A 15,485-nucleotide genomic window follows, 5' to 3' on the forward strand; every position below is an offset into this window, starting at 1 on the left:
AATCATGCAAAAAAGGGGACCAAAGAGGGGTATAATGACAAGTGGCACATGAAGGTCCCAAATAGTGATGAGCCCTTCTTCAATGTTGAAGAATGGCTCAAAATAAGCCTATCTACAGTTTACATCATGCTCCAAAACAGATCACACATAGGCCAAAAATACTATGCAAGATTATGGCATACAAATGGGTAATGAAGCAAGTGCAAGATGGGGGTCCCAAACAGGGTAAGACCCTTAATGAAACAGAAAAATGAGCTCAAAAAACTGATATTTCCAGTTATGGTCGGAGCTCAAAACAGCAAGCAAAAGGGGCTAAGAGAACTTGCAAAAATGAGCTAGCAAGAGGGAGAAATCAACTCACCCTTGAAGACCAATCCTTTGCTACCTCTTGAACCAAGAAAAGTTGCCTCCTAGCCTCTGAGAAGACCTCCAAGCTACTGGAATGGAAGTGGTAGTGTGGTGCTAGGTGGTGATGAAGAAAAAGGGGTAGAACTTGGTTGTTTTTTAGGGTTAAAGAGAGAGATGGAGGGAGGTATGTATATGCAAGCTCAAGGAAATTTTTCCAACCCTCAAGACAGAGCTGGAGGCCCTGTTATGTAGACAAAAATGGGGGAGAAATGGAGGGAAAAAGTGGGGGGAAAATGGATCAAGTTTCCCCCAAAAGTTGTCCCCCCGGATACAGATTTTTTTGGGGGGGGGGAAAAAAAGTATACAGCTGTAATGTACTCACCCTGAGGAGCAAGGCCGGCCAGGTTTTGGAGCTGCAGGTGGCCGGCCGGCCACCCCCCATGGCCGGCTGGGCAGGGGTCAAAACGTCCAAGGTGAATTAATGGTTGGCCACTACAAATTGGTGTCCTCCCAGGTGCCCTCAACACAACCCTGTGGTTCAAAATTGTCAACTGTAAAACAGGAGAGAGAATAGGCCATTTTTAGGAAGGGTTCAAAAGGGTCAGGTGGAATTACTGGCCGACCACCAACTTTTGGTGTCCTCCCATGTGTGTACATCACAAATATGTGGTTAGAAGTTCAAGAAAATGGTCCAAGGGTGGTCAACATTGGCTTTGAAGTGAGGAAAATCGGGCGACGGAGGGCGATGAAGGGATAAAGCTGGCTGACAGAACAATTACTGGCCTCCCACCCTCCTACGGCCTTCTTGGTGATGAAACAGAGGTACCTGCCAAAAATGAACGAAAATCGATGCAAAACGAATGTTCGGGGGCCAGAACACGCAGTTCGGGGCCCCGAAAACTGCCTGTTAAGCACCGAAAGTGGCATTCGACCACGAAGTGGGTCTCTCAGACCTCAGTGTACCTCAAAAGCGAGTAAATAAGATGCATGCTAAAAACCGGAGCAATCGGAGATAGTTAGGCGGTCCCGAACCGTGCCACACGGCCTGACGGCTCTGAAAAACCGGGAACCGGGCTCCGAAATGGGAAAAATGGCCTACAGCCACAAAATGTAGCCCACGGCCGCTAAGATATGGTCTACGGGACCTCTCCCTCCTCTCAGGAAAAGAAACAGAGAAAATCGAGTCTGGTTCGCAAACCGAGGCAAGGCACAGAAGAGGGTTCGGAAATCCGGAGGCAAGGCTCACGGCCGCGACTCTGAGTCTTCTGAACGAGCACAAAACGCAACATCACCGAGCACTCAATCGGTGACGTCTGAGTCTTAAGGTCGGTCAAAAATGGGGTGTCTACAGATATAAGCCCTGACCCATTATCTTCTTCCTTCGTAACCAAGTCTTGTATTAGAATGAATTTGTTATTGGGTGGTTTGCAAGTTCATGCTAAGATTTTGAGTAATGTGCACCAATCTGATAGTCTTTTGATGACTACTCTGATGGATTTGTATTCAATTTGTCAGAAGTGTGATGATGCTTGTAAGGTGTTTGATGAAATGTCTCACAGAGATACTGTTGCTTGGAATGTCTTGATTTCTTGCTACACTCGTAATGGTCGAACCCGGGATGCTTTGGGTGTGTTTGATACGATGCAGAGCTCGCGGTGTGGTTCTCAACCTGATGATGTTACTTGTCTGCTTGTACTTCAGGCTTGTGCCAATTTAGGTGCGTTGGAATTTGGCAAGTGGGTTCATAGTTTTATTCGAGAACATGGATATGGAAATGCTCTCAATCTATGCAATTCTCTTTTAGCAATGTATTCGCGATGTGGATGTGTTGATAAGGCTTACGAGGTGTTTAAGGGCATGCCTAATAAAGATGTGGTTTCTTGGAGTGCAATGATTTCGGGTTTAGCAAGTAATGGACATGGAAGAGAAGCTATTGAAACATTTTGGGAGATGCAGAGAATGGGTATTGTGCCTGATGATCAAACGTTTACAGGGGTTCTTTCTGCTTGTAGTCACTTTGGGCTTGTTGATGAAGGTTGGATGTTTTTCAATTCTATGAGTAAAGAATTTATGATAATGCCCAATGTCCATCATTATGGTTGCATGGTTGACCTCTTGGGTCGTGCTGGTTTGCTTAACCAGGCCTATGATCTCATTCTTTTAATGGCTGTTAAGCCAGATGCTACAATGTGGAGGACTTTGCTTGGAGCTTGTAGGATTCACTGTCACGTTACCCTTGGAGAACGCATTATCGAACATTTGATTGAACTCAAAGCACAAGAAGCAGGGGATTATATTCTGTTGTTGAATATTTATTCTTCTGTTGACGATTGGGTGAAAGTGATAGAAGTGAGAAAATTGATGAAAGAGAAAGGAATCCAAACCACACCGGGATGTAGTACAGTTGAATTGAAAGGAGTAGTACATGAGTTTGTTGTCGATAATATTTCACATCCACGAAAGAATGAGATTTATGAGATGTTGGATGAGATTGGAATGCAACTAAAAATTGGCGGTTATATCGCTGAAGTAACATCTGAGTTGCATAATTTGGGTTCTAACGAAAAGGAAACTATACTATCTTATCACAGTGAGAAGTTGACCATTGCTTTTGGCGTTCTTGCAACTCCACCGGGTACGACAATTAGAGTGACGAAAAATCTCCGAACTTGTGTTGATTGCCACAGTTTTGAAAAAGTGCTTTCTGGGGTTTATAACCGTGAGGTTATTATTAGAGATCACACTAGGTTTCATCATTTCCGAGAAGGGCGCTGCTCCTGCAATGACTATTGGTAGAAAAGGGATTTTCGTGTGGATTTGAGACAGCACTCGCTTTTGGGTTTGTTACCCGTGCCTCTGATCTAGGTGCCAGAGAAACACTGAAGGGAAACATATTGAACTACCCTGGCAAGATTGCTCCTTCCACCCAGGCAGTTTGTTGATACAAATGAACTTTCATTATTATCCAGTGTTTGGAAGCCCAATGGATCTTATGGGATAATTATCTGAGGTAGGCAATCACAAAAATAGATTGTCTAAAGTATACAGAGAAGTAATTCAATTTCCAGGCAATGGTAAATACAAGAGGATCTGTAGACACCAAATTGTGAATTGATGGAGTATGTAGATTCATAAAGTGGAGCTCATCATCGGTTGCAGCCTTGTTTCTGTCCGTAGACCTTTGATACCGCTGAAGCTAGCCCGGATCATCCATCCAGTAGACTATTTTGAGTGCCAAACATGTCAGGGGTCATCTGGATTTGCAAGTCCTAAATTTTTTTTAATCATGCAAGTTTAATTTTATGTTGGTCTCATTCCTCAATCAGATAAGAAATGGTTTGCCCTGGCTTTGTTGACAATTGTAGGGAGTTTGTATTTGGATTATGTTGGCAAATGTCATGTCAATTTTTCTCTCATTTTTCAATTTTATTTATGTTTCCTGTGACCCTCATCAATATTGTGCGTGTGTACGCTTTCCCCAATATGGAGAATTTGACCACTACTTGCCTACCCAAGTAATGCCACTAGAACTGAGGACAAAGTAAAATCACCAATCTAATACAAGAAGTGAACAAGTCTTCAGCTGAATTGTGTTCATCATCTTGAAAAGCTTACGACAAAAAATTCAAAAACTTAAACCCCATTTGTAAACTTTTGAAACACAACAATAAAAAAAGAATGAAAAAGAAAAAGCACATCACTTGATTGAAAGTAGAAAGCAACCTGCAGAGGGAAATAAAAGATTTCTTCCACAGATATCAAGATTATCGGTGTCATAATGCATCAACGAAGTTATTGGTAAACAATCCAAGTACTGCACGTGGCCGATGAGAACCAAAGTTTTAATGAAGTTTTACAACACTTCTAGTGTACCCACTCCTCATTTCTCTTTAACAAAAGTACTCCAACACAACAAAACAGTAAATGCAAAAAAAACTTCCCAAGTTGTCTACAAAACTGCAATATACCCACATTAACGATGGATTCAACAACATTTGATCTCTACTACAGCATTATTCTTCTTTCTTTGGGGTGGTTTCAGCTATTCAACTATTATACAGCCACCGTTTGCTTCTGTGCAAACCCGATACCCTTCTCAATGCTGGACTTCAGTTCTGGCTTGAGGGCTTCTAGAGCCTTTTCCTCATACTCAGTCAATCCTTGGAAGTCCGAAGAAATCACTGCCTCAACCCCTTTCTTTCCTAGCTTGACCCTTGATGCAAAGAATGGAAGCTCAGTCAGATCAGACTCGATGAAACAGCACTCATAGACATCGCTATCTCTATCAAGAGCACGGAGAGAGGACTCCACAAATCTTGCAGCCGCATATGCCATCGACAGGGTAGCAGACCCCGCACCGGTCTTTGCTTCCACAACTTCTGTCCTAGCATTTTGGATCCTCACAGTTAGCTCGTGTATTTCATCATCTGTGAAACTAACAGAGGGCTTTGTCTTTGACAGAAGGGGTAGAATAATAATTCCAGCATGTCCACCCACAACTGGGACATCGACATCAATAAGCTTCAAATTCTTCTTCTGAGCGACAAACGTGTTTGCCCTCACAACATCTAGAGTAGTGACACCAAAGAGCTTCTTCAGATCGTAAACACCCTTCTGCTTCAAAACTTCTGCTGCAATGGGAACTGTAGAGTTAACTGGATTGCTGATAATGTGCATGAAGGCATCGGGGCAGTTATCAGCAACAGCCTCAACCAAGGTCTTCACTATGTTGGCGTTGATGTTGAAGAGGTCATCGCGGGTCATACCCGGTTTCCTAGGAACTCCAGCTGGGATGACGACCACATTAACACCTTTGAGACAATTGCCCAACTCAGAAGCTCTTGTGAAGTCCAAAACTTGAGACGGGGTGTTGCAGTGACTGAGGTCAGCAGCAACTCCCTTGACATTTGCTATATCGTAAAGGTGAAGATTTGAAACTAATGGGGACATTTTGATCAAAAGTGCTAGAGGCTGACCGATCCCTCCAGCTGCTCCAAGAACTGCCACTTTGTAAGATGCCTGGGGTTGAGGGTTCTTCCAAGATCTCTGGTATTGTTTCTGAGCTTTTGGTGTGCAAGAGTCTCTAAGAGCTGCACTGCTTTCCTTGCCCAAAAAGGATGAGTCTGATTCACAGCTTCCGGAAGTTGCTGCCATGAGACCACTGAAGCTCTTGACACAATTCTTGGAGTTGAATCTCACACCAAAAGCCTTTGGTTGTGAAATTGGGCTCACTTTGGAGCCTAAGGACATGGTTGATCAGACTGAAAATGTAGTTGCGGATGTTGCTGCCATCTTGCACTCTGTCAAGCAAGAAGAATATTAGTGTCTTGTGTGCAGAATATTTGACCAGATATCAGAATTTAATAAGCTAAGCTAAACTGGCCGAGATTCAACATAAATTTTACAATAGTTGATCCTCTGTTGTTTACCATAAGAATAACAACACCTGAGCATACTTAAACATGCAAACATGTACGCCATTGGTTCACAGGCTTTATAATTAATGAAGCTGGATAAAAAAAAAAGCACAATTTATAGTACTCCAATTCATAACCATACAATATTTGATATGCCCGAGTGTGAATTGCAAATAAACAGTGGCCTTGTAACAATCAGAATTAGACAAGAGACTGATACTAAAATAATGCGTAACAAAATAATGAGTCAAGGTACTGAAACCTCCAGTTCCATTTGCGTATAAGCTGAAGTTCACAAATGTATATCACACACCCATTTACAGCTGACATAGATGATACAATATTCCAAGGTTAGAAACTCGAAGCATCAGATTTTAAACAAACAAATCAATATATCATTGGCAATAAAAGCATTCAATAGGCAATAAAAAATATCAAAACCTAGAACATTGAAAGCATGCTTCACATTGGAAGCAATAGAATTATGATTCCCACATGAAGGTCGCAAGAGAAAACATAAGCTACTAAATAATTATACAAATCAAGAAATAATGGATAGATTATTATATAAGCCACATACCAAAGTTGGGGATAGGAATCAAAGACACAAGAATCAGTTACAATAGAAAAGACTTTAGTGACACTTACACAGAAAATTTCAAGTTCATTTAGGTAAAAAGGGGGGAGACTCATATAGATAAACAAAAGAATTGAACCTGTTTTGCAGCTCCAACAATAAGAGAAAAGCATAATGAAAATGGAAATTAAAACAAAACATAAGGAATAGAAAAAAAGGTGCAAAGAGCACATATGCAGCTACCATGCCAGTCATTAGAATTTAGAACTCAATAATTAAAAAAACCAAAATAAGTCAAAAGTGTCAAAGTACTGACCGACAACTTGAACTAAAGAATCTTATTTAATCAGTTTAAATTATTGCAAAAACACATACTGAACCTCAAATGTAAAGATGTTACAAACAATAAAAAAAGGATAAGAAAATGAAACTAATGGGATGGGGCAAGATAAAGACAACTACCAAAACAGAAAAAAAATAAATAAAAAGAATAACTCTATTTCAAATGCATTCAAATGAAATGAATCACAAAAGGAAGAAAACAAACATTATACAAGTTTAAGAAATGATAATTTGATCATCACATGAAGGCAAAAATGGGAATTTAGGCCTCGTTTGGGAACATGCTAATTTAGTAACTTTTTGGCTATCTGGCTAAAATATGAGGTAAAAAAAAATTGCATGTTTGGGATGCCTTTTTGGCTTTTTATGAAAAGATGTGCAAAAAGTAGAGAGAAAAAAGAATTTTTGACTTTTTGGTATGGGTTGTTGGCTTTTTGATTTTTTTAGTAACTTTTTGATTTTTTGGCTAAACCGGCCTGTTGCCAAACGAGGCTTTAGTTAGGGAAATAATTTACAGAGAATTAGACATCATAACCATAAAGAAACCACACGAGTATCCTATGTCAGAGCTGTTTCTAGAACAGTTCTAGAATTGAAGTCACATAAGTTTTATAGTTTCAGTTAAAGCATCTGGGGTGGTACACGGGTAATTAAATAATGTTGGCATGTCACCAAATATTACTATTAGGATTTGAGTTTGCAAAAAGTTCTCCCTTCATGTGGGTGAAAAATGAGAAACCCAATTCAGTATGGGTTTGAGAGAAATACCAAGACTGGTTTAGACTATTTTTAACTCAAATTTGAACTAAAGTCATCATTTGCATCTACCCAGATCAAATTTAAATTTGAGTAAAACCTTTAAACAACTCTCTCCAACATTTACTTAAACTTGTTATACTCAATTTTTAACTCAAATCAAGAGACCTATTTTACTCGAATTTCTAAAGACAACTTTGTGGTGGTGACATGTCCACTTCAAAATTTAACAATCATAACACTTGCCAAGCATTTACTCAAATCTGAGTTTGACTATTGGAGCATCCTATATCAAATGAAACTTTTACTCAAATCTGAGTAAAAACAGGAGTAAATGGGAGAGACAGCCTTAAAGGCTCATGAAAATGCCTCCAATAAGCTTCACTACTATCAATAAGCATCACAGTACTATAGTATTGGCCAGTCCAATCTATGTATTTCTCACTGATGCATATAATGTAGAGGAAGAAATCATTTTGATATTGAATGCATAAAGTATCCTTTACAATTGTTCAACAATAAATATAGCAAGAACAAACTTTTTACAGATGAAAATATATATATCCGAAGCAATCTAGGAAAGAAATAGAGAAATGGAAAAGTTCCTTATCCTCAAATTGATTTGGAGAGAGAGAGATAGAGTCTCTCTCTCATTTTGTGCCTTTGTCTGGACCGAACGACAACTGTGTATACATGCTCCATCCAGTTATTCGAGAGGCAATTTTAACCTATATATCTATGTAAACCTTGTTCTATATGCCTAGGTATATATATGTACACATGCACACATCTAAATATGAAAAGAGAAGAGTCCAAGTCTGTTTGGAGGACAATATGGTGGTGAAACATAGAGTCCCCTAAAAAAGGCCTTAGTTGAAGACCCAAATTTGGGTCTGAATTAGTTTATGCCCCCTAACTAAACCAAGCTATGAAACCCTATAAACTAACTCATATGGCTACTCAAAGAGGCAATATGCAGCATTACATTAAACAGAAAAGATAGAGCCATACAAATCCTTGCTCCATTGAGTTACTTGGGAGGCAAGCTTAACCTATAAATCTCTATAGATCTTGCACACACACACACACATACAGAAAAAGAAAAGAAATTGCCAAGGTTGTTTGGAGGAAAACATAGACGTCCGGCCGGTTGACAGGAACAGTGTTTGTTTTTTATTTTTATTTTTTGCACCTATTATTTTTATATTTTAAATAAAAAATATCTTTGGAATTTTTTTAAAATTTTTTATCAACTTTGAATAGAATTTTAGGTTGTGTGTTTGATTATGAGTTGTAAGTTTTTTAATCAAATATTATATGTCACATCGTTCATTTCAAACTCAATTCAAAACTCATAACCAAACAAATTTTCCACACTCAAATCATAATTCCAAAACTCACAAACTCAAAATACAACTCTATTCTCAAATCATAATTCTAAAACTCTACCAAACGCTACCATAGTATCTCCTCAAAAAAGACTTAGTTAGCAGACCCAAATTTGGGTATGAACTAGTTTATGCCCCATAACTAAGCCAAGCTATGAAACCCAATAAAGTCATTCATATGGCCACTCAAAAAGCGTAGAAAACATTACAAATCCTCGCTCTATCCAGTTATTCGGGAGGCAATTTTAGTGCATATATATATAAATCTTGCTCTATATGTCTAGGTATATATGCACACACACACATATACATAGAGAAAGAGAAGAAAGAAAATGTCCAAGGTGGCTTAGAGGACAACTGATGGTGAAACAGAGTCCCCTCAAAAAGGGCTTAGCTGAAGACCAGATTTGGGTCCAAATCAATTTATGCCCCCTAACTAAGCCAAGCTATGAAACCTTATAAAATCATTCATATGGCTACTCAAAGAAGTAATTTTCAACTCCACATTTAACTGGAAAGAGAAAACCCTAAAAATCCTTGCTCCATTATTCAAAATTAAATTTTAACCTCTATATCTATATATACAAATCTTATTCTATATGTCTAGGTATACATATGCACACACACATATACATATAGAGAAGAGAAATGTCCAAGGCTGCTTGGAGGACAATTACGGTAAAACAGGAAGTCCCCTAAAAAACGCCTTAGTTGAAGACCCAGATTTGGGTTCGAATTAATTTATGCCCCCTAACTAAGCCAAGCTATGAAACCTTATAAAGTCATTCATATGGCTACTCAAAGAGGCAATTTGTGGTACCACCTATGAAGCACAGGCTATGTTACACGGACTCTTTGAAATTTCGGAGGTACCTGTGTCGACACGACACGACACGGGTACGGGTGCGGGATACGGCCGAGATACGGCTCATCACAAATGGATACGGCTATGTTTTTCCTTAAATACAGAAGCAACGAAATAGCCCTAAATACAGAAGAAAGGAAAGAGGAGAGAGGAAGAACCTGGTCGCCGACTTCTCTCTAGTCGCAGGCTTCGATCTCACCCCAATCGATCCTTCACTCTTGATCTCGTCTCCTGATCTTTCGTCTCTTGATCTCCTCTTCTCTCGATCTCTCCTGTTCTTTCGTCTCTCGATCTCCTCTTCTCTCGATCTCTCATCTTCTCCCGATCTCCTCTTGTCTCTCTCTCTCTCGATCTGTCTTTCCCTCCCGTACTGTTCTCAATCTCTTTCTCGATCATATCTCTGTCTTCTATTCGTATATCTACCTATTATAATAATAATAATAATAATAATAATAATAATAATAGTTAATAACTATAATAAGAAAAATCCTTGGGAGCACTAAAAATAGAGCATTAAAAGGAGCATTAATGATGTGGCAGTAGGCCCCGCCCACTTTCTATGTCTTGTTTTTTTTTATTTTTTTATTTTTTTTTACCATTTCCAATGCATTAGTGCTATTAGTAATGCATTTTTTAGTGGTCTAAATCATTGTTGCTATAATAATAACTATTATTATTATATATCATATAATAATTATTATATAACATATAATATATTTATAAGATAATATATATTAATAAAAAATAAATAAATGCATGTATGTAAAATAAAATAAAAAAAATTAATTAGAACACATTGTTTAAAAAATATAATAAATAAATTAAATAATTAATGTATATTAAAATAAAAATATTTATAATATATATATATATATAATATACCTCATCTTCATAGATTCTTATTTGTTATTTATATAATATAACTCATCTTCATATAATAAATATATATATATTTTAAAAACTATTTAACGTATCCTCGTACCCGTATCCAAATTTGGATACATATCCACGTGTCCTTAATTTTTAATTTTGAAGTGTCCGATCCCTAGATACGCACCCGCACCCGATACCCGTACTCGAGTCCGTGTAACATAGAGCACAGGTGCGGATACGGATACGGATACAGGTACATCCATATGGAAAATTATTAAAAAAAGTAGGTTGCAGGTATGGTTGGGTACGTCAATTTTTTTAATTAAATTATAGTTAAACGTCCAACATACAAATCAAAGTTTCAATATCAAAACTGAAAAGAGAACAACTTGTCTAAAAAGTTATATAATTCTTTTTTTTTTTTTTTTGATTGTCTAAAACAGGATGCAGAAGAGAGAGCAAAACCATGACTCATGGATAAAGAGTGTTGAAAATAATTACTTAATATTTTCAAAATTGAAAAAAGAATAATAAAGGTTGCAATAAATTCTAATAGCTGCAACCAAAAAAAAATAAAAATTCACCTCGCCGTACCAAAATGTATTTGTCGTACCCGGCATGTATTCAGCATACCCGGTATACGTACTGCCATACCAGTATGCATACCCACACCGAATAAGTACCCGGTACTCGTACGACACCATTTTTAGAGTATTCGTGCTTCATAGGGTACCACATAAAACAGAATAGAGAAAGCCCTGCGCGGGTGTGAGAGAGAGAAAGAGAGAATAAAGAAAGGGCCTTACTGGAGGAGCTGCTACAGAGAGAATTACCTACACTTTTAAGTTATGCGACATTTCTGCTTAAAAATAATTGAGAAGGCCGAAAACCTATTTTTTGTTCAACAAAATACATTTGTGTCACAAGCAGTAATAGAGCACATCCAGTCACGTGCAGATTCATGTTGCCATGTAAAAAAAATATATAAATGATAACACCGTCGTCATGGATTGAACCCAAGTCATCTGCATGATACATGAATACTCACCCCCACTATACTACAAGTTTGTTATCAACTCAACTCCACTTAAATATTCATATAAACACAAAGGCTATTTTTGTTCAAGGGGATAGGGTCATGAGATTGGATTATGTATCATGGCCAATCTTGAAAACCACGTTTGGACACAAAAGTGGGCTGGACTATACATGCAATCACACAAATGCAGCTACCATGTCATTAATAGAATTTAGATATAAAAAATCACAAAAATAAACTTATTTGTCAAAAAATTGATGTATTAACCACTTGAATTAAAGAATATTATTCAACCAGTTTAAATTATTGTACAAACACAAAATGAACCTCAGATGTACAGATGTTACAAACAATCAAAAAAAAGGAAAAAAAAAAAAAAACTGAAACTGATGGTACAAGAAAAACCAGAACAGGACCAAAAAAAAAAAAAAAAAAAAAAACAGAATAACTTCACTACCAGTAAAAATTGGAGTCAAGGCTGTACATGACCTAAGAGGCTCATGGCAAAGACTCCAACAAGCTCCATTACTATAAATTACCATCACAGTACTATAGTACTGGCCAGTCCAACCTATACATTTCTCAATGATGCATATAGTGTAGGTATAAACAATTTTGATATTGAATGTGTAAAGTGCCTTTAAAATTGATTAAAAATAAATTTAATGAAAATAAATATAACAAATATAATAAGAATAAAATTATTATACTTATATCCGAAGCAATTTAACAAAGGAATAGAGAAAGGTAACAGTTCCTTACCCTCAAATTGATTCGGAGAGAGTTTGAGAGATTCTTTCTCTCTCTCTTTAGTTTGTGCCTCTGTCTGGACCAAACGGCAACTGTGTATCCTTGTTCCATTCGGTTATTTGAGAGGCAATTTTAACACACATATATATAAATCTTGTTCTACATGTCTAGGTATATACATGTACACACACACATACAGATACAGAAAGAGAAGGGAAATGTCCAAAGCTGCTTGGGAAACAATTGCTGGTGAAACAAAGAGTCCTACAAAAAAAGCCTTGATCGAGGACCATATTTGGTTCCAAATTAGTTTATGCCCCCTAACTAAGCCAAGCTATGAAACCTTATAAAGTCATTCACATGGCTACTCAAAAAGGCAAATCTGAAACACCACATTAAACAGAAAAGTGAAAACCCGACAAGAGACAGAAAGAGAGAAGGTGCTTATTGGAGGGCTGCTAGAGAGAGAATTACCTAGGGCTTTAATTTGAGCAACATTTCTGCCTTAAAATTCTTTAAAAGGAAAAAAAAAAACTCCTATTTGTTGTTGGCGAATTACCACACAAGCAGTAGTAGAGTATGCATGCATCTAGTCACAAGGAGAGAGACGTTGCTATGTCAAGCAAAATATGTGTTGTGCCAATCCAAATCTGACGTTTGGATCAAAAGTGAGCCTTAAGATTAACAGTTCCTCAAACTGTATATCTCCATATTTGGACTACTGAGTCCAATGGAGGGGTGAGATACAAAATGAGAGGATCAAAGAGATCCAGATTAGGGGGTTTTTAACCAAGATATCCTCAAACAATGGTTATTACTCCATGTAGTCCAAGTGATTCCAAATAAACATGAGATTACTAATCTTTTTCCTAATTCAAAGGTATTCTAAACGTGAGATATGATACATAATTCTATGAGATTGATGATCGCATAATTATTAATCACGAGAGGGTTGAGACTAATAGTCCCATGTAATCCAATCACATAGTCAAAGGGCATCTAAAATATTTCCATCAAAGCTTGATTTGTCGTGGGCAATCCACGAGTAATAGAGATGCAAAGCACTGAAATTTGGATGCAAATAAAAGGGAGCAATTATTATGGGCATTGGGCATACATAGTAGACTTTGCAATAGGTTTTTCATTATAAAGGGAGCAATTATTATGGGCATACTATATTTTTTGTCTCGTAAAGCATCACCCACCTTATTGTATAAAATTTTCCTTTAAATTTTGTAGGTATTGATATATAATATAATAATACGCAAAAAACACTACTCCACTCCAGCCAACCTACTTTGATAGTTCAATTCTATATTTATTAATAATCAAACTTAGGTAACGACATTAATCTGTGTTTGTCTTGAAGAAAAATCTAAAACTTCAAAACTTTAAACCTCAAAATCATCATCATATGCACCGACAACAACCATATCAGCAAACTGTAAATATAGATTATATAACTAGCAGAAAAGTTAAACTTCACAAATCTAATAAATAGAAAAGAAAAAAAAAAATACATCAAAATGTGCAATTCAAAACAAAAAATCGATAAGAACAAACTGATAAACGATAATCATAAATCCGAAGATACAAATATACAAGAATCACATTATGAGACAAATTTCAAGAAATATAGATCAAAATCTACAAAGATTATACAGGAAAAAAAAAAGAAGAAGAAGCAATTACCTTTCAGAGATCTCAATCAAATCGAACAAATTGAAAAAGAAATGAGAAAATTTTCGAGTGAGATTAGAGTCAAAAAGACAAAAACACACACTCTCTCTCTCTCCTCCTCTCTGTGTGTCCCGGGTTGATATCTCCGCCGTAGGGCCTCAAAGGAGACTACGAACTATACTTTTTTTTTTTGTCGAATCTACCAGACGATTATTCTGATTCTCTCCTAAAGCCTTTCTTAGCCGTTTGATTTTCTGACTATTTTAACGGCCCAGATTCAAGTTTGTCATACATGACAATTTTATATATTGGTGCTATTTGGTGTAGCTGTTAAAACAGATTATAAATTATAACTTAACAGATCATAGATTATGACTTTAATTAGAAACTGTTAATCTGTTTGGTATAACTATTGGATTATAGATTTAAGTTGCTGAGTAGTGTTTGTTAAATAAGCTGTGGAGTAGCTTTTTTAATTAATTTTTACTTTTTATTATTCACTATTTGTCTACATTTCTCATAAAAAATAATAATAATATTTTATAGTCCATTTGGGTTTTTTTTTCTATTTTTAAAAAAATAAAAAATATAAAAAATTATGAGTATAACTGTGGATTAACATGTCCACAGCAGAAGCTGATAATCAGGAGTAAGGGGTGAACAGCTTCTCAGAATCAGCTTTTTTGACTTAAAATAAATTGTTAGAATTAAAAGTTGTTTGAAATAAGTTTAATCAAACAGTCTAAAATAACTTTTTAAAAGCTAGAAGCCATAAGTTGGCTAAAAAAAGCCCCACCAAACACCCCCATTATCCGACCCGATTCTTCCGACTCAATTATCCGAATGACGTGGCAATACAAAAAGTGAACAAAATTTGACTAGCTCTATGGGTGTAAATTGGGCCCGGCTTGGCTCATCCGGGCTCGGGCTCGGGCTAGCCCATGTTGGGCTATTCGGGCTCTCGTCAAAATTTGGGATGGGATGGGACGGGCTAACCTACGGGATAGAAAATTAGGCCTAGGCCCAAGTCTAATAGAGTATTCAGGTCTTGGGCAGGCCGGGCCTCAGGACGGGCCAGCGAGTCTGGGCCTGGGCTCAAGTTTGGGTCGGACTTTAACATCTTTTTAATTTTTTTTTTCTATTTTTTTACTAAAAATGACACTAGGCCATGGAAGGGCTGGGTTTTGAGCAGGTCGATGGGTTCGGACAACGGGCCAAACCAGGCTTTAAAATGACGGCATAGGCCTAGGCCCATAGTCCCAGGCTGGCCTCGAGTCTAAGCCTAACTAAGTTAGGCCCACCCCGAGCTATAGGTGAGCTTCGAGCCACTCACGGGCCACAGACCATTTTTACACCCGTTAGCTCTAGCGCATAATGCAAGGTCACAGGTTCGAATCATTTAATAGGAGGTTTGATATTTTTTTGGTAACAAAGTGATTTATACCATGGC

General features: G+C 37.3%; 2 protein-coding genes and 4 pseudogenes across 3 annotated transcripts in view; 1 reads left to right on the forward strand and 5 right to left on the reverse strand.

Moving 5' to 3' along the window:
* Positions 1-1,706: 1,706 nt before the first annotated feature.
* On the forward strand, positions 1,707-3,799 carry LOC145813930 (pentatricopeptide repeat-containing protein At3g47530-like). Its single transcript, XM_082910354.1, has one exon. It carries the CDS (start codon positions 1,753-1,755, stop codon positions 3,142-3,144), a length of 1,392 nt encoding a protein of 463 aa, XP_082766480.1. The 5' UTR covers positions 1,707-1,752; the 3' UTR covers positions 3,145-3,799.
* A 303-nt stretch (positions 3,800-4,102) lies between these two features.
* The window catches only part of LOC114298316 (malate dehydrogenase, chloroplastic), a 49,157-nt gene continuing 37,774 nt past the window's right edge, over positions 4,103-15,485 (reverse strand). Inside the window, exons 1-2 of one of the 2 annotated variants that reach the window (XM_028242869.2) lie at positions 9,852-10,114; positions 4,103-5,648 (exon numbers count right to left, since the gene is read on the reverse strand). In XM_028242869.2, the coding sequence (XP_028098670.2) occupies positions 4,402-5,598 (1,197 nt within the window). In that variant the 5' untranslated portion in view covers positions 5,599-5,648; positions 9,852-10,114 and the 3' untranslated portion in view covers positions 4,103-4,401. Of the gene's footprint in view, positions 5,649-9,851; positions 10,115-15,485 lie in introns of those variants that run through there. The other variant, XM_082910355.1, reaches the window with a different exon arrangement.
* On the reverse strand, positions 8,247-8,367 carry LOC114298322 (small nucleolar RNA U19; annotated as a pseudogene).
* Positions 9,159-9,275, reverse strand: LOC114298324 (small nucleolar RNA U19; annotated as a pseudogene).
* LOC114298323 (small nucleolar RNA U19) lies at positions 9,475-9,593 on the reverse strand (annotated as a pseudogene).
* Positions 12,572-12,690, reverse strand: LOC114298325 (small nucleolar RNA U19; annotated as a pseudogene).

This window comes from Camellia sinensis, chromosome 15, assembly GCF_055761805.1.
Source record: "Camellia sinensis isolate YWXY chromosome 15, ASM5576180v1, whole genome shotgun sequence".
Lineage (NCBI taxonomy): Eukaryota > Viridiplantae > Streptophyta > Magnoliopsida > Ericales > Theaceae > Camellia > Camellia sinensis.

Coding starts and splice junctions, on each gene's coding strand:
- LOC145813930 (XM_082910354.1), top strand. CDS start 1,753: ATGAATTTGTTATTGGGTGGTTTGCAAGTTCATGCTAAGATTTTGAGT.